At 33.2% G+C, this 23,975-nt stretch overlaps 1 protein-coding gene across 1 annotated transcript; it reads right to left on the bottom strand.

The window, feature by feature from the left end:
• Positions 1–2,068: 2,068 nt before the first annotated feature.
• Positions 2,069–23,184, bottom strand: LOC136984822 (cytochrome P450 4C1-like). The gene is made up of 12 exons (XM_067281965.1): positions 23,027–23,184; positions 7,701–7,823; positions 7,517–7,629; positions 7,359–7,447; positions 7,101–7,291; positions 6,462–6,531; positions 4,599–4,725; positions 4,346–4,537; positions 2,923–3,096; positions 2,796–2,862; positions 2,524–2,703; positions 2,069–2,459 (listed from the first exon to the last, which is right to left on the bottom strand). The coding sequence occupies exons 1-12, from the start codon at positions 23,175–23,177 to the stop codon at positions 2,293–2,295; spliced, it is 1,644 nt and encodes a 547-aa protein (XP_067138066.1). The 5' UTR covers positions 23,178–23,184; the 3' UTR covers positions 2,069–2,292.
• Positions 23,185–23,975: the final 791 nt, after the last annotated feature.

The following is a 23,975-nucleotide window of genomic DNA, read 5'->3' as shown; positions in this document are numbered from 1 at the left end:
GTCCTCGCTTTCAGACTGTAGCCCTTAAGATTGTGACTGTGCTTTCTTTTTATAGATTAAATAAACTTTACTAAATTTTAAGAAAGATGCAGTTAAAAATATTAATAGCATGTGAGTAATCATTTGTAAAATGACCAGCGAAATACTTTTGGATCTCGATATTTAAACACAAACGGCAGAATAAAGTCTGTGGGTACGCAACTGAACAAACCTAGCACGCTAGAACAAATTTTCGGTTAATAACACACATTTATTTCCGTCGTCCATAAGAATTTTTTACGAAAAAGGTAAAAAATATGAAACTGTTGCCGATGTTTCTGATAGAGATGAACAGAAACGCTGAAAGGACGATAATTCTTTGTAATAAGAAAACGCCCTAACTTAACTAACATTAATATTATCGCATAATTCACTACCTTTAATTGTGGTTGTTTATTGAAGTTGATTGGATATAAATTATCAATCGCTCTATTGAATACATTACTCTTATTAACGAAAAGGAATTGTATGCTTTTGCTAACTTCTGGAACGTAAACTATATCTTACAGTAGTCCTTTGTTTCGTATAGCAGAATTCGCATTACACGTCACTTTTTCGGAACGTAACTACCGTAATACATTAAGGATATCTATATAGGGCTGCAAGATTTAAACTACAGACCGATAAATTGCCGCTGTCGTCTACCTGTCTGTCTATTTATTTCCTGTTCTGTTTTTCGTTAATCTCGAGAAGAGAGTTTATTAATAGATGAAAATCAAGACAACATATGAAAAGCTTAAGGGCGAAATAAATCGATTAAGTATACAGGAAATTTTCATGTGGACCAAGAGTCACGTGATTTTTCAAATATTAAAAATAATTAAAAACTGCAGGCATTGTGACGATTTTCGTTTTATAATCAACCATCGTTATCTCACCTATCACAAAATTTTTTAAAAATTTAAAGATGTTTTGGGATGTAATTGAAAATGATTGTGAATCTATAAATTCCCACAATGGTATGTTTGTTTGACTGTCTTATAAAATTACCAAACTTACCATAAACGAAAATATTATTTGACTAAAATTATGTAAAGTGAAATATTATAAGTCAAAAAAACTTAACTAACGAGCTCATTTCTAAATTCGCGAATAATTTAAACTACTAACTTTATATTTTAAAAATATATATTTTTTAGTTCTACATCGAAATATCTATCAGACACGCATAATGAAATTTAATTTTAGATCATCAAAAATTAGGACGAAGAATGTTTCAAAGTATCAGACAAAAAAGAATTAATAATTTTTAAAAATTTCCTCGATTGAAATAAGACAGCAAAGTTTCGGTGTTTTTTGTTCAAGTGCAGGTTGTTTGTTCAGAGAGCTTGACGAAAGTAGTCGATTTCCGTACACAGATACTGTTCTACGGAATATCACTGAAATACGGTTCATCAATCGAAGAGATAATGGCAAATTCAGACAAAATGAAATGAAACCGTAATGAACTTAAATGCCTAACATGGGCAACTATGAAAATGATGATTACATTCTTTTCATTTCTTCCAGAAATTATTTTTATCTCAGTTAAGACATTTCACCCCATAAAACAATATAAACAATTTGAAAATAAAACAAGTTCCCTGCTTTCAATTTCACTTCGTTACATCAAAGTTTTTATTTTTGTTTTCACTGTGGCTTATAGTTTTCAACTACAAAATATGAAATCTGTTTATACATTTGATGTTCCGAAAGGGTTTATATGAAAGGCGAGTAGGGTTTATCGAACTTTCTGCCATATAATCATAGTGTCTGTGTTAATAAGAGGTGCATGATATTCAAATATTTTAAATATCTTTATTAAATTTGGATTCGTATAATTTTTTATTCTATAGCATATCAGAAAGCATTAAAATGAAATAAAATATTTTGTATTCAAAACATCATTAAGTGAATCGTCTATTTTCGGCCCATTTCATACAATACAGGTAAATACGAACAACAGATCGTTAACAACAGTTTAATTTACGTAAAATTAAATATGAAAGACGATCAATGTGATAAATAAAACGCAACAAACAGCAAAAAATAGAATTATTGTAAAGCAGATTTAATAACAATAATCAAAATACACTTTATTCTCATCGTTTTTATCTATAAAAATGTGAATAACAATTTATAAGTAATGTTCAGTAATTGGTAGAATTATTTCGATACAGTTTATAAATGTACGAATCTAGATTATATGATATAAGCCTATGTTTATATATATTTGTAATAAAAATTATCCCAACGTTCATGTTATTTCGTATCTTACAGCATATATCTTTTTTCTACAAACATTCTTATACCTGATATTGGGGTCGAAAGAGCTTCCATAGAAGTAACAATCTTATCTTGAGAGTCCAAAGAGTAAACTTTAAAATTTCGAAGAACATTTGCCAAAACAATTTTCATTGTCATCATGGCAAATTTATATCCTATAAATAAATCATTTTAATAAAATAATTCTTTTGTGTTTGTACTTATTCACTAATGACTTACCGATGCAATTTCGTGGACCGGCAGAAAATGCCAGAAATGCATAAGGATGAAGGTTTTTATAGTTTTCAGGTAGGAAACGGTCTGGATCGAACACTTTCGGATTTTCGTAAACAGAAGGATTATGATGGATGCCACAGATACTTATGACAAGAGTCGAATGTGCAGGCAACACGTAATTACCTATTTCAATAACAACGATTTAATGCTTCAAGTCAATAATAAATATAAAATATTATTATTTGAAAACAAATTACAAGATATAAAAAATTTACCTATTTTCATTTCCGAAGGATTTTTTCTTGCAATAACAGGAAAAGGAGGATAGATTCTCATCGACTCCTGAAAATTGTAATATATAAAACTAACCTTTGTGCGTATTTAAAGAAATTGAAAAGTTACCTTAATTACGCATTCTAAGTACGTCATTTTCTTCAGGTCATCGACAGTAATATCCCTGTTCAAATCATCTTTGAAAATTTCTTGCAATTCTTGATACATCTTTTCTTGTATTTCGTGGCATCTTCCCAGGAAATAAAGAGTCCATGACATAGCGTGGGCGGTTGAGTCGTAACCCTGATATTAAATACGTTGAAAAGAAATGTAAAATTACTTTCTGTATAGTTTACATTTGCAGTAAAATAAATACTGTATAATAAACTTGTAAAATTAGCATATGGCATGCATAAATACTGCTCCTCTTTCATATTGATGTCATTCGACTTTACAATTTACAACCACATTCCTTGCAGCAAGTTATTGCGAAGCATCTACCGAGTAAATTTAAAAAACAAGTTTTAAGCTTCCAAACTGGATACAAAGTTACACAATGACAAAAAACATCCCGACTTACAAATTCTATATTTTCGTTTCAAAAAGTTGCTTATATTAAGATAAAAGTGGATTATCATCAATGTAAAAATAAATACTAGCCCCGGCTTAACGAAACTGTTTCGGTTATTCAGTCATTACGGACTTGAATTATTCTGATTACAAAATTTTTCGGTCATCATCTCAGATATTACTTGCTTCGAGTTTGGGTCAATCGTGTTTATAAAAGGAGTTCAATTAACTAATACTCTAAAAAATAATTTGATAGCAGATAATAACACACAGAACAGAGTTACAAATTTACAAAGTACTATTTTTCATAATCAACAGCAAAAACCGCATTCGATATGGACGAGATATGAAGTCGAAAAAGTGAGGTACGACTATTATTTTTCACCTCCGATTTCCTGTTAATTAAGGCAGGAAATCGGGGGTGAAAAATAATAGTCGTGCCTTACTTAATTGTACATAATAATCTGCTTCTCAATGTTTAAAAATTTATGGTAGATAAAGATTTTTAATTTTTTTAAATTATATCTTTCCCGCATGAATATAAATAGAGAAAATATACAGTAATTAATAAACCTTTTGTGTTATATACCAATTTTCTTCCTATGATATTTCACACAATAAAAATATAAAAGAATAAAATTTATATTTTAAAACTACAAATTTTTAGATATTAAAAAATTATAAATTAGTCCGAAATTACAAATACTATTTACTATAATAATTAATTATAAATGAAATGTGATAATTTCACGAACATTTTAATTTAAATATAATTTATAATTACAAGAAAGTGATTATTATTATTTTTGAAATATGTTCTACGCAATACTTTAATTATAATTTTTTCTTGCCGAGTTAACTGTTTGTGGAATTACTCATATTTTAGTACGTTGTATACAAAAATATTACTTCAGAATAATACAAATAATATCATTAAAATGCATGATTTTTCCTGATAAGACCTTCAGTAAATTATGTTTACCGCTAAAATAGTGCCTCCCATATCTTTGATGACGTCGTCTTCCGACATTAAACCTTGTTTGACATGAAGATCCAACAGTGAATCGATAAGACGCTGTTTTGTCTTTGGTTCCTGTTCATGTCGTGCATCTTTTTCTAAGGAATGTTGCTCTTGCATTTTCTTCACGTAATTTCCTTTTTTTCTCTTGAAGACCTACGCATTAAATTAATTTATTAATTACTTAAATCAAATTACCATTCACAATTGAGTTTACCTTTTCGTTGAAACGATGAATTATTTCAATGTCCCTCTTGTAATTTTTTCCCATTTTACTCATGAAAAAAATTGGGGAAAACCAGTACATTGGATTCAGTAGCCATTCGGGAAAATATTTCAAAATTCTAAATTTTAATATAAATTTTTATATCAAAAAATAATTAATGCAAATTTAGAGCTTAAATAAGAAATAAAGTACTGTCAACTATTAAATGCATATAAAATTTAACACATTATATTTCGTGTGAAAATTGAAATATTTCTTAAACGATATAAAATTTACTTTAAGTCATAAATTTTGTGTAAAAGTTCTTTTCTTATTTCTGTGTTCAAAAATGCGAGAAAACTTTGCAGTTATTTCATATTGAAATTAGTTTATTTTAGAAAAATACTATGCTTGATCGGTTAACGGACAAATCGCGATAACGAACGCGAAAGATTTTTATGTTCGATCAACGAACATCTCAACGAACAAACACAAAAAGAAGCGACGTAAAATAATGAATACCGATTGGTTTTTCGTCGTCTTTATGCAACAATTTGAAACTTTTTCGGAGCGCGGGAGACGTTGACATTGACGCTCAACTGATCGGATAATATTCCTTCCAACTTTGAAATTCTCCCTTGTAATTCCAACCTTTTATTTTTCTGACAAAAAAATTCTTTTACAGTATTCGCGAGGCTATCAGGCGGGCACTCGTTAAGTTTCGCGTGAGTTTTTTTTTCCGAAAGGTGAGAGTATAATAGCAAAGGTAGAGAGTGGGCGGATGTTTGATGTTGCTGGGCAGTATGACTCGAACGGGTTTACACTAAGGCGCAGTTCAATTTTATGAAACATAGAGTATAATTAAGAAGACTCAAGCATCTAAAAAAATAACAAAAATCACATCTGAAATAAAAAAAAAAACATTAATGAGTGATAATCGAACCTGAAATGTATCTGACGAAAGAAGAACGCCAAGGACTTTTTAATAAAGATAACCAAAAATCTCGGCAAGATATGATTTCTTCTGAAAAAGGGGATTAATGCAATTTCTACTATTAAAGATCTTTTGAAAGAGTGGAAGAATATCAGAACAGCGGTCTTAGAATGGCATCCGAACCAGGTTAATGTTAATAGGCTTAGTGATCTCTGCAACGACAATGCCATTAATCAATTGTGAAAAATCCTAAAGAAAAGAGAAAAGCAATTGACATTAGACAGATTGTTTAATCATCAGAAACGGAAAAATCATGACTGATAAAAATGCAAGATTGTGTATATATGAATTTTTATTATTACATATAAATATACGTAGTAAGAAAGTATGTAATTTCCAGAACGTCTCCCGAACGATTTAATCAAATGCTCATAATAATCTATGGTAAATCGATAATCGGATATCAAACAATTCGTATAGCGAACAAAGTCTTGGAACGTATTATGTTCGTTAACCGATCACCCACTGTATTTGAGATAGGTTGCAGGACTGTATAGTTTAGTATTTTAATTGGATATTTAAACGTTAAGTTTTCGCTTTCGTAAAGACTTCTCCTCCTTGAGAAAACGGAAGAAAAACACAAAAATGGATAAATACTAATTTTTAAAAATAAAAAGTCTAAAAAAATACTTAAAATTCTCTTTTAAACTAAAGAGTTAAAGTTACTCATTTTTGACGTGTGTAGTTTCTTCGAAGTCGATCAACAACTTCGAAGAAACTACACAGAAATGAAAAACATTAAAGTTAATAGTCACTTTTTATATAAACTTTTCAAAATACAATCAGATAAAAACTAACATTATATTATTTAATATAGATTTTTCATTGAAAAGTGTTATCTGAAAAATAAAAGAATATATCTGGATCTAAATTTTCCATACCTGTGTAATGCAGACACATATTCTTGATCGTTCTTAGTCTGAGAATGTAGAGAAACTCCTACTGCTATGTCTACATATAAATAAATTAATATTTATATATTTTATATAAATAATAAAGTCGTTTGAAAATGATATTTTGTTTCGGGAAGGCACAGCAGAACAGAGTAATTTCACTAAATGAAAACAGTACTAGATGTAATAGAAAAGTAATCAGTTTGGTCGTGCAAAATTCGCTAACAAAGTCCTAACAATTGCCACGTGACGGGGACAGAGTTAATAAACATTGCAGCTACACCAGAAAAAAAGTCGTCCAGTGTGTCAGAATTTCACTCGACTAAGCCCGTAATTTCTGTGAAACGTGTGTTTTGAAAAGACTGTTTGAATTCCTGCTCCCATCGATTCTTAGTTTCGTTCAGGAAAGTTCAGTACCTTACTTTTCTTGCAGTGACATATATATCGAAATAAATTTTAAAAAATAATATATATATATATATATATATTATTATATTAGTTCATTTATAATATAGTTCTGTGCGATTAGCAATAAGTGAAAAAAATAAATATTTTATTTAACGTTTATGTATGAACAAATTGATATTTATAATCCTTAATTAACTATTTTACATTAGAGAATAATACCTGCAATTATATCGAGTGTGCAATATTTAATCCATTCCAAGACATTGAATATTTCATTTTCCTGCAATTGTTTGAGTTTTTCAACTAAGACGTTTGAATGCTCCATAAATACATATTGATCATCTTTCAGATTCCAGACATGTCCATGTGGAGCTAAATATTTTCTTCTTCTTCTCCAATTATCGTCAGAACTTTATTTAATTAAATTCAGAAAACTGTAAACAACGATATTTTAATCAAATATCAATAATATATTACCTGAGAAAAAAACTGTTGTCTCCGAGAAGTGGCTTAAAGAAATCATAAGTAGAATCCCTATTGATTAAACTGTTGCTTTTTAACACTTCCTGCAAAACGTAATGCTGTATATTTCAACTTGTAATGTATATATTACATAATTAGGCATGTTTAATTACCTTTGCAGATTCTGGATGTAAGAAAATAAATAATTTATATCCAAGTATGTTCATACAGGCAACTTTCTTGTTTGGAAAGAGCATAAAGAGTCCAGTCATTAAATTTAAAATAACTGAAAAGATATGAAAACTATTTATGTATTTATAAACGGTCAAATTACCGAATAATGTATTAATGACTTACATATTCCGATGTGTGAATTGTGGTATTGCTTGTCCCGTTGGGAAAATACAATGTTCCACAAAACTGGTAGAAAAGACATAGATGGAAGATTCATTTCCAACTCCGGCCCATTGTCATTATTTTCTGGAAAATTGATATCTGTTATAAAAATTAAAGTTGATAACGAGCAATTTATTATTGCGACATCGTCAGAATGCCGAGCAAAAATTTTTAATCATATTTTTAATTTATTTCATTTAAAATGTATTTCCTCAACTCAAATTAGTAGTTGCTTTCCCCTGTACATCATAGTTTGTATTTTAATATTACAGTCGTGCCGGTTATCAATTTAATACATTTCAGATAAAAATATTTGAATTGAAATAACATGAGTTCCAATTTTCAACAAAGGTTTTTGTATAGTTATTCAGGGCCGACCGTATCAAAGGTTTTCATGACTTGTCTCGTTGTTCGTATCTCTTATTCTTTTCTCGTAATTAAGGAATGACAGTCAGACATCAACCGACAGTAGGAATTTATAGGCCTACAGTTATTTCGAATTTCTGCCCAATAACTATGTATCGTATATCACAAAACTATTTTGTTTTTATTTTGTTATATTTGATTTATTCATACAAGCTTTAAAAGTATTGTATAGCACTTGTACAAATAAGTTTCGTTAACCATGTTGAAATATGCAAAATGTATATTTTTGAATAATTATCGGATATTTTATAAGTTGTAAAATATATTTTAATTGCTAAATTCTGTTTGCTTCTATTGTAATACTTCAGTAAACTAGAAGCACGTTGTTTTTGATTGATTCGAAGCAACGGCTTGCGAACCCGTTTTACATCATAACGGATGAGAAAAATTTCAGCGACTTGAAGTAGTGTCATTTTACCTTTGTTCTAAAATTGCTTTAAATTACATAATAAACGATGTTCAGGAAATAATGCGTTAAGGTGTTGCAGGTTAATTGATGTATATGTTAATGACCAAGTGATTAATACGGGCGTTATTGATAATTATGAATAATCACTAACAAAATCGGGCATTGTAAAAAATTTCATGATTTAATATAATTTATCAAATTGGCCGGTTATTGTTAATCCTGCTATCACCTCGTTGGACAAAGTGGTAACAATATGTTGAGGAATGATCATTTAACATACACTAGTCAATCAGCACTCGCATCTTAGTTGCGCGTGCGTATTACCTTCAATACCAAATTTTAAATTTATGTGACCAATAGTTAATCTCGTGCGACATTTTAACTTTACTGGATTGAATATTTTGAGCGATGTCAAGTTTTATATTAGGTGATCGAGTTAAGCCTAACACATGATTCTTCTTCTTCTTCTTCTTCTCTCTGGCCCTCATAGTCCTTGCAGGACCTTAGCCTCATCCAGGATTTTCACCCATTCCCCTCTATTTTGAGCCTTCCTTCTCGAGCAGCTCACACCCATTATTCTCAAATGATCTTCTACATCCTTATTCTGTCTTTTTCGTGGTCTCCCTCTCCAACTTTTTTCCTCTGGTCTTTCTCTATACACTTGAGACACATTTCTTTCCGGATCCATTTTTTTCAGAGGCCCAATCTATCGAAATCTCCCTCTTTTGATTTTTGTCACAATATCAGAATTTTTATGTAAATCTTCAAGTTTTTTATTACTTCTCATTTTCCACTCTCCTCTCTTTTGTACTGGCCCATATATTATTCTCAAAATCTTCCTCTCAAATCGTCACAACTGCTTTTCCTGCTTGCTTGTCAGTGTCCAGGCCTCGGAGCCATACATGATTACCGGTCTTATAATAGTTTTATAAATTCTAACTTTTCTGCATCTTGATATTTCTTTAGATGTTAGAATTCGTCTTAAAGTAAAATAGCTTCTATTTCCTGCTGTCACTCTTGCCTTAATTTCTTCATCGATTTCGTTCTTTTCTGTTAGCTGAGTTCCTAAGTATTCAGATTTATTCACCTGTTTCAGTTTATGGTCCTTTATATGTAGAAATTGACCACTTGGCTCCTGACAACCTTTTTTAAGTAATTTCATATATTTTGTTTTTTCGTCATTAATTGTTAGGCCTTTATCTATTGTTACTTCCTCCATTATTTTAAATGCCTCTTCGATTACCTCTTTAGATCTCCCCAATATAACTATATCATCCGCAAATGCTAAGCACTGTAAATGTTTCTTAAATATCGTACCCCTTGCATTTACATCCATTTCCTCATATACGTTTCTCATTACCACTTCTAACACCAAGTTAAATAAAACTGTAGAAATTGCATCTCTCTGTTTGAGCCCCTTCTTAATTGCAAATGCCCTTGACAAATATCCCTGGATCTTAACTCTGTCTTCCGTCTTCTCTAAAGTTAACTTTGTTAAATTAATAAGTTTTTCAAGTATTTCCAATTCCTGGAGACTCTCCCAAATTTTTTCTTTTCTAATACTATCATATGCTTTTTAAAGTCGATATAAAGTTGGTGTATCTCAATATTATACTCGTAGCATTTCTCCAGAATTAACCTTATTGTGGAGATTTGATCTATAGTTGATCTGTTATTACGAAAACCGCACTGATAAATTCCCACTGTATTGTCCATGTATACTGCCAACCCCTTTGCTAATATTTTTGAAAAAAATTTTATAAACTACATTCAGTAAAGTAATTGTTCTGTAGTTGCCACAATCTAGTTTCTCTCTTTTTTGTGTATTGGGCATATTATTCCTCTATTCCAACCTTGTGGAAACCGTTCACTTTTCCAGATTTTCTTAACGAGCTTGCCTATCTCTAGTTCCAATTTCACACCAGTTGCTTTTACATTTCTGATACTACTCCATCTTTTTCAGGAGCCTTGTTGTGTTTTAGAGCTGTTATTGCCCATCTCAATTCGATTGGACTCGGATATTCACATCCCCCATTTTCATATTCTTCTCCTTCTTCCTCAGAATCTATCTCCGAGGCTTCTCCCTCTAATTTTGTTTCCGTTTGACCCTGTATATATTCTACTCCCTCGTTTAATACCACTTCAAAATATTCAGCCTATCTATCTATAATTTCATTTTTCTTAACAACTAATTCTCCTCTTTTTCCTTTACAGAAACCAATTTTTAGTTGAAACCCTTTCTTCTCTTCTTTAACCTACATATAGAATTTTCTTATTTCATTAGTTTTTCTATTTTCTTCCATTTCTTTTAGCTTTGCATTTAGCCATTCTTTCTTTTTTCTCCTACACAATTTAGATGCCAGCCTTCTCTTTTTTTTAAAGTCTTCAATATTATTTTCAGACTCATTTTGAATCAACTTTAACCTTGCATTTTTTTTTCTTCTAATGCATGCATCTCCACAAACTTTTCATATGATAATCTCCCACTTTATTTTCCATGTATACTGCGAACCTCTTTGCTAATATTTTTTAAAAAATTTTATAAACTACATTCAAACCATATCAAACCAACTATATCTCCTTCTTTTCCTACTACTTCCAAGAACTTCTGCTGCGGTTGCGATGACACTTGATCTTATATCTTCCCACCGTTCTTCAATGTTTCTCGGTCTCTGTCTCCTTTCCTTTGCCTTTATCAGGTTTTGTTCAAGCACCTGTTGATATTTAATTTTAAATTCTTTCTGCTTAAAAGATTCGTCTTCATATCTTATAGCACTTATTGCCCTTCCACTTCTTGGTTCGATTGATATTTTTTGCGTATAGTTGGCCCTCACCAAGTTGTGATCTGTACTACAATCTGCCCCTCTGTAAGATCTTGCTTTTGTAATATCCGTAGCATGTCTTCTATCGATAAATATATGGTATTTAGTTCACAGTATTACCATCCAGTGAAACAGTAAAATCCATGTACCCAAATGTATTCTTTTATGAGGAAACACTGTAGTTGCAACTACCATATCATGCCCTGAAGCTAAGTCCACTACTCGCTTACCATTCTTATTACTATTTTCATGAATGCTATTTCTTCCTATGACTCCATGATACACTTCTTCCCTTCCTACCTTAGCATTCCAGTTCCCCAGTATTAGTTTAACATCATGTTTCGGAACTCTTCCTAGGACTTCCTCTAACTGACTATAAAATTCATCCTTTATCTCTTCCCCCTTTTTCTCTGTTGGTGCATGCACACTAATCATTACGATCTTAAAAAATCTTCCCTTTACACGTATAGTGGAAATCCTTTCATTAATGCATTGATAATTTAGAATAGAATATTGCAGCTTTTTCTTAATCATAAATTGGCAATTTACACAGCTACTATGAATTATTAAGTATTTATCTCTTTTTAGCATACCACTGTCTTTTCAACGTATTTCTTGAATAGCTGCAATTGCTATATTATATCTTTCTAGTTCTCTCTGAAGACCCTGAAATTGGCCAGCCTTAAATAAACTTCTGACATTCCAGGTACCTATTGTTAAGTCATTTTTCATCGTTCTTTCCCTCTTATTTTCTCTTTTACCTCTGTTTCTTCTATCCATAAAAATCGTTTTGCCTTCTACATCACTATTCTTTTCGTTCCATAAGTCATCCATTTTAGAGCCGTCCGGTGAATTTTCTGTTTTTGTCATTACAAGATGTTTATACAAGGTAGGGGTGTAAACCCGACGCTCAACCCCCATTTCGAAGGACTTCTGTTGCGTTAAATCAATACTTACTATAATATTTCAAATCCGAAACGATTTTATTATAAAATCGTTCGGAATTCGAAACCGAAACTCGCGCCGCCATCATGGAATTACATCTCACTCCAGATAATCCGTCGACACTATAAAATGTAACTTCCATGGATACTTGAGAGTTATTAGCACTAAACTCCATATTTATAGGAGGTAAAGATCCGTCTTCGATTTCAGACAAATCCATCCCGAATAATAAAATGAATAATTACTCGAAGGATACAAACCTTCCAAACTTTCCGCCGTTACCACCCTAAACAACGGATGTATTCAACATAGATAGATTTTAAGTTTATGTGTTCACATTAGGCCACGAACACACATGCGTAAAATGTGTGGCAGAAAACTGAATCAGAAATCAGCTTTCAGTTCAGATTCTGTTTTACGCTTTTATGCCAGAACACACATACGTAAAAATTCTGATCGAATAGGAAACACCACTGCTACCAACAGTGCTAATTTTATTAATTTTTTCTTGTCATTTATCTATTCTTTGTACCTTCCATTTTTTTCCGCTTTCTCTGCTATAATATAGAAAACTTAAATTAATACAGTTGTATTCCGAATTCAAATAAAGAACGTGCGTGTAATCTAAATACTAAGCCTATAAATCAATTCTACTAGACCTACCTGTTGTTTGAAATTTTGCACCTATAGCCATCCATAAACGTTGTTTAAATATAGTGCCTTTATACATGACACTGATGTGGTCGAATGGATTCAATAAACTCCTCTATTTCATTTATTTTTTGTTTTTTCGAGACCGTCACAATTGTAGGGTTAACCTTCATTGCCGCCATTGTTAGAATAAAAAGCACGTGTCTACTTTGACGTCACAGAAAAGACTTCTCTTTATTGGAAGAATTTTGGCGTAAAAATTTTACGCCGTAAAAAGTAGAGACATGCTCTACACTATTTTCAGTTCTGTTTCAGCCAAAATTTCAGAAAAAGTTTTACGCTTTCTGTTTTACGCTAGATTTTACACCGAATTTTACGCATGTGTGTTCCTGGCCTTATCTCCTCCCCTTCGTCATTAGCTTCACTTTGCGTAGTTACTAACTATTAAGATTGATTAATTCTGTTCGTTTCCATCCTAATATAGAATTAATCGTACATTTTACGCCAGACTTAGTAATACGCTGTATAAAAAATAATAATAAAATGGCGCTAGTGAACACATTAACGCCATTTTATTATTATTTTTTTTTACCATTTTACATTTTTAACACACGACTATATCACATAAAAAATTAAAAATAAAATTCATGTGTAAAAATGTAAAAAAAATATCTGTTAATTCTTAAATACAACATTCTTCTGAGTGAAAAAAAATAAAAACTTTGTCAATTGGTCGATTTACAACTCAGAAAGAAGCATTAGAAATATAGGGTCATAAAACAATTAATGTTTATTGACTTTCGCGGTAGGGGGTAAAGCGGGGTCTATTGACAAATTTTCTCGCAGTAGTACGAAATTTCTACTGACTTCACTTGAAAGAGTCATATTTCTTCGGTATTTTCAAACAAACCCGATGGCAATTGGTGAAACATGAGATAAATTACAGCGAGTTGAAATTTGACATGTTTATTTTTTGCGTTTTAGGTATCAAATTACATTAAGTTCGACACAAATAAAGCATTTTTGTCAATATAAAAATATTTCACACAGTTCAAAAGTAGAAAAAATAAAGAAAAGAAAGATGTAATAACAATTTTTGAAGCAAAGCCAAAAATTTCACAATTTTAAGATAAAAAATGGCGTCTGTTAGAGACCACGTGACTAAAATTGAATCGAAAAATCACGTGACTGCAGAAGTGGTATTTAAATTAATTGTATTTACATAATTCACGATGCAGTAGTGTTCGATAATACGTCTTTTTACAATATTTTCCGTTTTATACAGTATTTTAATATTATTTCTATAAATAATACAATTTGTAATGTTACAATGTTGATGCCATGGAGATTCGATTCGTTCTAGTCTAATTTCCGCCTCATGTTCCTTTAATCTTGTTTCCGGTTTTCTTCCAGTTTTACCTGTATAATATTTTTTGGCTGTACGTGTAAACAACTCATGCAATTTCCAAAGGATTCTTCAAATATTTAGAATTTTCTTAGTTAATCAAATAAATAGTATTACTTAATCTATTTTTTGTTCACCTATTAAATCAACAAAATATTTTTTAAAAAATTTTTATATTTCTCATAAATTTTCGTAATATATGGGATGTTAATAAACAATGTATCTGTTTTATAATATTTAAAATTACATCTATCAATAATGTAAGAATTATACCATTTATATAGGCCTATAAGTCGCTGTGGGTAATCGAGTGGTGAACATCTCTATTCAATAAATATTTTTTTTAAATAATAACTGATCCCATTGTTTTTAATTTTAATTTTATAATTTAATATGTTTGAGAATAGAGAAAATAGGAACAGAGAATTTGAAACAGCAGATGGATAGATTGAAGATCGACAAATATTAGTTGAATTGGATAAATTTTACCTATGTGCACCGTTACGGTGGAGGTCGCGACTGATCGTGCTCCCGACTAACTCTTCCCGGAATGAAGCCGCTGATTGTTTAATTTCACTAGTTATTGATTCACAGTAGTTCTTCAACACAGGTAATAATAACTTGTAACGTTAAACAATCGCCGGCATGCCGGCGGCTACCCTCCGGTAGGAGTCAGTCGGGAACAGATACAGTCACCATCACCGCCATGACAGAAACAAAAAAATGCTTTCAATTCAGTTATAAATTTAAAAAAGGACTTATATCAAACTTCTAACTTATAACGTAATTTTTGTTTTTTAAATAAAACATAATACAAAATATTATTTTTAATTTTTATAATAAAATTTTAAAAAGGAAAAAAGGTCAATACTCCAATTAATCGATTTGGTTTTTACTTAACTAATAAAAATTCTTGCTACCGTGAATACCCTTTCCGATTCAATTCATGTGGGTGGTTTGGGGTTCTAGATAAAATAACCACAGAATTTAACGGGTAAAACAAATTTATTTGGAGCTCTAGTACAGAGAGTGTCAGCAGTACCATGCACGTGGTCAGAATAGCTAACCGGGAGACAAAGGGCAAAATCTAGGGGCACGGTAAGTGTTGCCAGGTTGGCCACATACTCCCTCTCCAGTGACAACGCTCAGGAACTTAGAAGGGAAACGTACAGTTCGTCCAGAACGAGTTGTCCGTGGGCAAAATGCCTTGACTTGTGTGGTCTCATCCAGCGGGTGGTCATTTCTATCCACAGGTCCATTGTCACTGTTGGAGGATGGCGGAGAAGTGGTTGTATTTTTAAGAAAGTAGGCGGGTTTGACACGGTCGATTGAAACAGTTTGTTTCCCACGAGGTGTATCTAAGTCGAAGTGTTTCTCTGAGAGTCGTAAGACATGGAAAGGGCCGTCATAGATTGTTGTAATGGTTTTCGTGATGCATCATGGCGCACGAAGACGTGCGAGGCATTCATCAACTCAGGGTGTAAAAATATATTTTTAGACGAGTGGTGGACATCTCTGACCCGGCGGATCGACCTCATATGATCCTTCAACCTGCAGATCAAGGTAGGAAAGTTGTTGGCAGAAGTACTCATGGTCAACGAGAAGGTCAGAAGGCAGTGCAATGGGTTCGCCGTACGTGATCTCTACTGCTGTAGTGTTGTAGTTGAGGTGACATAGGATCTTAGCACCAAGAAAATGGTTGGGAGTTTAGCAAGTCAGTTGAGCTCTCAGCGAGGACTTTAGCTGACGATGCTACCGTTCAATTTTCCCATTTGCAGCTGGATGGTATGCTGTCGTTTTAATGTGGCTAATTCCCAAGGCTTTGGTGAGATCAGCAAAAAGTTGGCATTCAAACTGACACCCCTGTCAGTGGTTATAATGCGTGGTATGCCAAACCGTGCAATCCATGTACAAAGGATTACATTGGCTATAGTCTCAGCTGAGATGTCTGCCACCGGTGTGGCTTCTGGCCAACGTGAAAATCTGTCTATGATTGTGACTAGATAAGTAAAGCCTTGGCAAAATGGCAAGGGACCCACTATATCCACATTGATGTGAAAAAAACGGCGATCGACTTGACTGTAGGTCCCCACTGCACTGTTAGTATGTCTTCCTACTTTGACTCACTGACAGACAAGAAATGCAGGTTTTAGCCCACAATCTGACATCTTTCTTTATTGATGGCCAAATAAAGCGTTTGCTGACCAGGTCCACTGAACCTTTCATTCCCGGATGTGCTAACCCATGTAGGGAGTCAAAAACTAGCCGGTGGTACTGTTCAGGTACATAAGGCCTGTGGTTGCCTGTTGAGATATCGCATGCCACTTCAATGCCGTTATCGAGGCAAACCTTTTGAAATTTCAGCGAACATGTTTGTGATTGTTGAAGTTAAGCAAGCTCTTTGTCCACAGCTTGTGCAGCGGCAATATCTTCCAGGGGTATTCCTGTTGGGAGAAAAATAGAGCTAATTCTTGAGCAGACATCTGCAGCAACGTTATCCTTCCCTGGTATGTACCGGATATCTGTGGTAAATTGGCCAATGTAGTCTAAATAACGGAGTTGGCAAGGGGATGCCTTATCTAAACGTTGCTGGAATGCATAGGTTAGGGGCTTATAATCAGTATATATCGTTAAATTCCTGCCTTTTAAAACGTGACGGAAGTACCGCACTTCTGAATATGCCGCTAAAAGTTCACGGTCGTATGTGCTATAGTTAGCTTGTGGTTTGGTTAGCGCTTTAAAAAATAAGCCTAGAGGTTCGACAATGGAACTATTCTTTTGTTGAATAGCTGGGCCTATTGCGAAGTCTGATGCATCCACCATCAACATCATTGGAAGATCAGTGGAGGGATGGGCCAAGAGGCAAGCACCTGCTAGTTCTTTAAGTTGTTCATAGGCTGCGAATGACTCTGGGGTCCATTGCACTTTTTGTTTATCTCTTTTCCTGGTATCTTTGCACAAATCAAAAAGAGCTTGTTGCGTAAGTGCCGTGTTGGGAAGTGAACGTCTATAAATGTTGACCAGCCCTAAAAATTTTCAGAGCTGTTCTATAGTATCCGGGCATGGAAAATTTCAGATGGTTTGAACTCGTTCGGGCAGGGGAACAATTCCTGCTTAGGAGACGTTATAGCCCAGGAAATAAACCTCTTGCACACTAAAACACACTTTTACAGGTTGGTGTTGATGTCATGCCTGTGGAGTCTAGTGAATAGTGTTCTTAAATCGAATACGTGCTCCTCCTCTGAACGAGATGCGACGAGAAGGTAATCAAGGTACGAGTAGACAAAGTCTAATTTACGTAAAATATTGTGAATATATCTTTGAAATGACTGGGCAGCGTAGTGTAGTCCAAATGGCAATTTTAAAAATACAAATAAGCCAAAGGGTGTGATCACAGCCGTTTTTAGAACGTCCTCTGGTGCCACAGGTATGTGGTGAAATGCCCGCACCAGGTCGATTTGGATTTGCCTCTGAGTTGGCAATTGAAATCTTAAAGGTGGGGTATCGGGTACCTGTCTGGTAGTGATAGCGTTCAAGGCCCGGTAGTCCCCACAAAGACGCCATGAACCGTCCTTCTTTGGAACAAGATGTAGAGGGCTGGACCAGCAACGTTTGGAGGGCCTGCATATTCCCATGTCTATCATCTGTTGGAATTTTAGCTTTGCCTCTGCGAGCTTATCAGGAGGAAGTCGTCTTGGCTTAGCGGTGACTGGAGCTCCTGTCGTGACGATTGTATGGTAGACATTATGGTCACTAACTTGCTGATATGTAGATTGTTCCTTTAAGAGTTTGGAAACTCCAAGAGAAGCTTGGAATACTTCTGTTGAGGTGATACCATTAGCACTGTCTGCTGATTTGTAATGGTGGTAGTTCCTGGGGTTGCCAGGTGAGTGAGATTATCTCTTAAGCACCTATTCTTTAAATCCACAAGAATGCCGAAATGACTTAGAAAGTCTGCTCCTATAATTGGGTGCTGTACGTCTGCTAATGTGAATGGCCAGCAAAACGTTTGTCAGAGTCAAATATCAAGTTTAAGGAAACGCTCCCCATATGTAGGTATCACGGAGCCATTAGCTGCGTAGAGTTGACAATTTCTGATATGTCGTTTTTCTAGAGTGGTGGGAGGTAAGACAGAGATGTCTGCCCCTGAGTCTACCAGGAATCTGCTACCAGTGGTAGTATCAAAAATAAATAAGCAATTGGATGTTTTCTTCCGGCCCTTTGGGTTGCAAGGAAGCCTCAGGGCTTAGTCGTTTCCCAAGGCTTCCTTGATGACACGTTTAAAAAAACAAGGTGGGGGTGCACTTCTTGGCATTAGTGATACCAAAGTGATACCAAAAAACATTATAACCCGGTACATTCGGACTGGAAGAACGTCGTCGTCTTTCTGAGCGTGAGGGGGAACGTGCTCGTAACTCGTGGATCAAAATAGCAAGTTCTGACACAGCTTTCTCTAAACGAGAGAGCCGATCTGTCTGGTGTGCGGTTGCAACACTGGTTGAACATAGGTCTGAATTGGGACTGGTTATCTCCATAATTTTGTCAGCCATAGCAGCCAAGATATGGAGACTGTCTTGTTTGGTCACTAAAACTGAATGCATGTTGTTAGGCAACCTCTGTAGAAAGAGCGTTCTAAGAAATTCGTCCGTTACTTGCTTACCGGCCAGTGCCCGCATTTCTCTTAGTAGTGCCGAGGGCTTTTTGTCTCCTAGCTCGATTTCTAAAAGTAATTTTTTGCCTTTCTACTTTTGGATTCTTCGAACTCGTCGATTAATCGCGATTTTAGGTCCGTGTAGGGCGTGCTCGTTAACAGTTGAAATATTAGATCGGCGACTAATTCGGCTATTTCACAGTCAAGCGAACCTAGTACATAATGGTATTTCGTAACCTCTGTTGTGATATTAGAAACAGCAAATAGTGATTCAATCTGTGTGAACCATACTCTAGCGTTCTTTCTCCAAAATGGTGAAATTTTCATCGATACACGTGCTACCTCAACGGAGTCTTTGCTTTTCATCATGACAGAAATATATAACTAATTAACTACTCACAGAATTGAGTAAATAAGTTTTTGTGATCATGTCCGACTCACCACTTTGGGGTTCTAGATGAAATAACCACAGAATTTAACGGGTAAAACAAATTTATTTGGAGCTCTAGTACAGAGAGTGTCAGCAGTACACTGCTCGTGGTCAGAATGGCTGACCGGGAGACAAAGGGCAAAATCTAGGGGCACGGTAAGTGTTGCAGGTTGGCCACAGTGGAATCGACTTTAATGCATTTAAGAGACATGTTATGTGTTTTTCACCTGTAGCCTGGAAGATTTCTAGTTCGTTTTTGAGATTGCAGTACTTATTCTGCTCTCTAGTATTTTTGGTTTGTCTACCTAAACTGCTTTAATAGAAACATCAAGCTTATAGCCAAATAATCCGGCAGTCCGTTGGTCTTTAATAATCAGGTTTATGAAGAAAAACTTCATACTTGCAAGCTTCGTACTCGTTTGTATCCTTGCCCAATTTGTACAATCTGGCGTTACACAGTTATTGAAGCTACTGGGCATGGTTAAAAATGAAAACAGCGTAAGCGCAAATATTCCAGATATTACAGGTTCTAAGAAGTAAAAAATTTTGAGAGTCATGCCACAAATAAGCTACGTATTCATTATTGACCACGTGTGACATTCTATAACGAGCAAAAATTTAAAGAAACTAATAAGTAAGTTTAAAAGTAATAACTACAAATGAATTCTGACTATTTATAAGTTACTTATACTATCTATTTGCAAAATTCCCCCAACTTTAACATAAAATAAGAAAAATGTGAATTTTTAAGAAATTTGCGCGATTTCCCGGAATAAGAAGGATTTTCCGGGATATTTCCTAAGTTAAAAAGACGACCGGGATGCCAGAATCCCGTTTAAGAAACCCTAATTATCATTTTACTCGACTAGTTGATAGGAGTATTCATAATGACCGGGCATTATGAATAATGCCCTATTAACTATTTGGTCAATTTTTCGAAAAAAAATGAAAAAAAAATTTGTGTTCAAAAAAATTTGCACGAGTTTCACCGTATTTCGAACATGGGTCAACGCACGCTATGTTTTGCGTTATTACAAAGCGAAATATTCTCTTTCACTTAACTGGGAAATTGCATTCAACTTCCTATACATACCGGTCAAAGTCGAATTTCAAACTTCGGCCTCGGTCAAAATTCGTGAATTCTAATAATATGAAAAATTTCGTTAAAATAAGTAGAATCGTTAATTATCACAACGTGTTTCTCTATTTGTTAATTTAAGTTGCTGCCACAAGAATGGTTGCCCGTTTCATTCTCATACGAATGTTATATCCCATATAAATAACAAGATGCACTGCCTCGCGGTAATATATTAAGACTCTAATAGTAAATATATCGTTACGAAAACACTGTAATGTAAATGAAACAAAAATATTAAGAATAAAATAATCTTTAAAAACTGACAGATTGCGCGAAAATTTTGTAGGAGTTTGAATGCCCGGATTTGTACAAATTAAAATCCCTATAATTTATTTCTACTTTATTTACGTCAAATGCGCACAATAATAATATTAGAAAATAAAGAAAGTAAAAACCAATTAACTGACAAGTGAGTTACACAATTTATTAAAGTGCCTCCACATGTTCGGTATTTAGCAGTGTTTATTACTTGTCCAGCATACACGTACAGTACATACAAATATCTGCCGATCACCTGCTTATCGTGAGAATGAAACATGTTCGTACGATGTCGATAAAATGGAGAATTCTCAAACAATAATTTGTGCTGCTGCTTTTGCACTTTAAAGCATTTCATATGTGTTAATTGAAAAAACGAGCCTAAAAGAAGAGAATAATGACTGGTAACATTTAAACAATGCTGAAAATTATCTGGAAACGAATGTCTAAATACAGTATCACAAAAATAACTAATTGCAAAAAATAGTACATAGAAAAATTTAACTACATAGTTAAACCATTAATCAAATGAAAAAAATTAACTCGATTGAAAAATCAAATACAGCTTGTAGTTTAAATAAGTCTAATATCCTGTTTCCTGTCATGAAATCAACAGAAATATCATATATCAGAAGAAACATTTCGTATTTTCAAGTATGAAAACACGTGTCAAATCTCTATACTATAACCAATAATAATTGGTTTTAATCCTAAGAAAACAAGACTAATAATATTAATACTTAATAATTTTTCGTCCGATGGTTTTTTTTATTTTTAATATTTGAAGAAAAATCTGACCAAGTAGGGATTACCTTTAATAGTTCTGCGTTCCAGAAAATACATTTTCGGCGACCGACCTTCCTTTCTAGCCTACTAGCCGCCATCTTTCCTGGGCACATTTTTTTGTGGATAAAAAGTGGAAACACCCCAGGAAGGTACACATGGAAACAAGGACGTTCGTATATTACCAGTTCCAATTTTAAAAAATCTTTGTATTTTTAATTGGATAATTTCTGTGTTTTTAAAAGGACTTTTTTAGCGTTTTGGCGGCTAGTAGCTTTAAGAAAAAGGTGGTTCGCCGAAAATGTATTGTCTGGAACGCAGAACTAATAAAGGTGATCCCTACTTGGGCAAATTTTGTCTTCAAATATTAAAAATATTAATACTTTAAAAAATAAAAATATAAAAAATACTTTTATAAAGATAAGTCTCAGATGCATTGCAATTACTAAAAGAAACTCGTGACTTAAGATTAGAAATTTAAACCGAACGATAAAATTCAAGCAACCAGTTGCTTAACTTTTCCAGCAACATTAAAAACTGCGTTTGGTGCCATCTGTTCTGATATGTTATTTTTTTTAATAAACGGTATTTCCTAAATGGCAAAAAGCTTTCTATGAAGGAAAAGATAAGTTTCTTGAAAAAAATTTTAAATGCTAACAACGAATAAAACTATTACTAAGTTCGACCATTAAGTTCATTATGCCAGATATAAGACACGACGGTTTATCTCTTCACACACGTGACCTGTAACCACCAAAATTTTACAGCATAAATTCACCATACACACAAACCATTGTGCTAAATTCCAAAAACTTTCGATTAAAACACTGGAGTTATTAATTAAGCTTTATCTTTCCCTGATTTAAATCGTTAGTAGTATAGATTCGATGCAAACTGGGGTATAAAATTAAATTAATATAGATTTTAATGTTACCATTTCTTGAATAAGAATATTTTGCTATACAAGCAAAAACAAATTTTGGTTGCCACAGCAATAATTTAGCTTTATTTAATGAACAAATGCCACACAAACACCCACACACACACTAAAGACCGTACAGTACATACGAAAAACGAACCAAAATCCGCTCTGAGTCGAAAAGTGTGAAAATCTTGTCAAGTCAATTTGTGACGCCATAGTTTCCTTCTGTTGTATATAATAGAGCCGGGAAAGTAAAAGTAAATTTTTATTATAAGCGAAAAATGTTTATTAGTGAAATTCGTTTTCGTCTTTATAATATCGTCGATTGCTATTCGAATAAAATTCTTTAAATCAAATACTTTTATAACTTTGTCTTTTTTAAGATATTCGTCTTAAAGTAATAATACTTTAAAAAAAAATAATAAAAACTTTCAAACATTTACTTACTTCCAGACACAGATGAAGTCTTTCCATGCGATATTAAACTCGAATCATTTTCTCGCTGTTTTCTGTTCCTACGTTTCTTCACTAGTGTATAAATCAACACAAGACAAATAATAACTAAACTTAAAAAAAATTGAAAAGTTGACAGAAACATGATTAATATTCGTTTTGCTCGGCACTTTTCGAAATGATACGTAATAATTCTATATCTACGTGTATATTACTATAAAAATAATAGGCATCGAAAAATGCCAATAAGAAACATAGTTTTATGCAACGTAATCTGTAGTCTGCCAATCGTAGAAGTTAAATATCACACTACAGTAACCGGAAAGTGTTGCTATTGTTTTTCTCGCCTTTCGAAGATTTATTCGCGGATTTTAAGTACTTAGAGTACATTTTAATTTAATTAACCCTTTTAGCTCCCACCGGTTGCCGAGTGGATAAAATCATTAAACACTCAAAGTGAAACAGTAACTTTATTGTGTCATTATATGACAGTACTACTGACCACGTGATTGACAGAAAATAGCTCAAATTTTTAATACTTCCATCACACCTAAATATATCAAAATGTTTATAAAATTCCGTAGACTTAAAGACAACAAAAATTCATTTGAAATCTGACTCCGCGATTATAATCGAAAAAAAGTAAATGAACGATATGAATTCTTTTTTTGTTATATTATTATTATTTATTTTTTTGGAGAATTTCACGTAAAACACCAGAAGGACACGCCTCCGATATATGCATGATATCGTTTGTGTTAAATCTATTTATTATGTAATTTGTATTTTCATTGTTTTCGAAAGAAATAAATATATATAAAAATATTTACGAATGAGAATTTGTTAATAAAGTAAGAAATTTTTTTAAATTAACGTCGTGACTATGCTCGAAACGAATATTTAAAATAGGAAATTATTAGTAGTTATAACTAGGTGGAAATTT

This window comes from Centruroides vittatus, unplaced genomic scaffold, assembly GCF_030686945.1.
Source record: "Centruroides vittatus isolate TY-2023 unplaced genomic scaffold, ASM3068694v2 contig_93, whole genome shotgun sequence".
Lineage (NCBI taxonomy): Eukaryota > Metazoa > Arthropoda > Arachnida > Scorpiones > Buthidae > Centruroides > Centruroides vittatus.
This window is presented reverse-complemented; position numbering and strand designations above follow the sequence as displayed.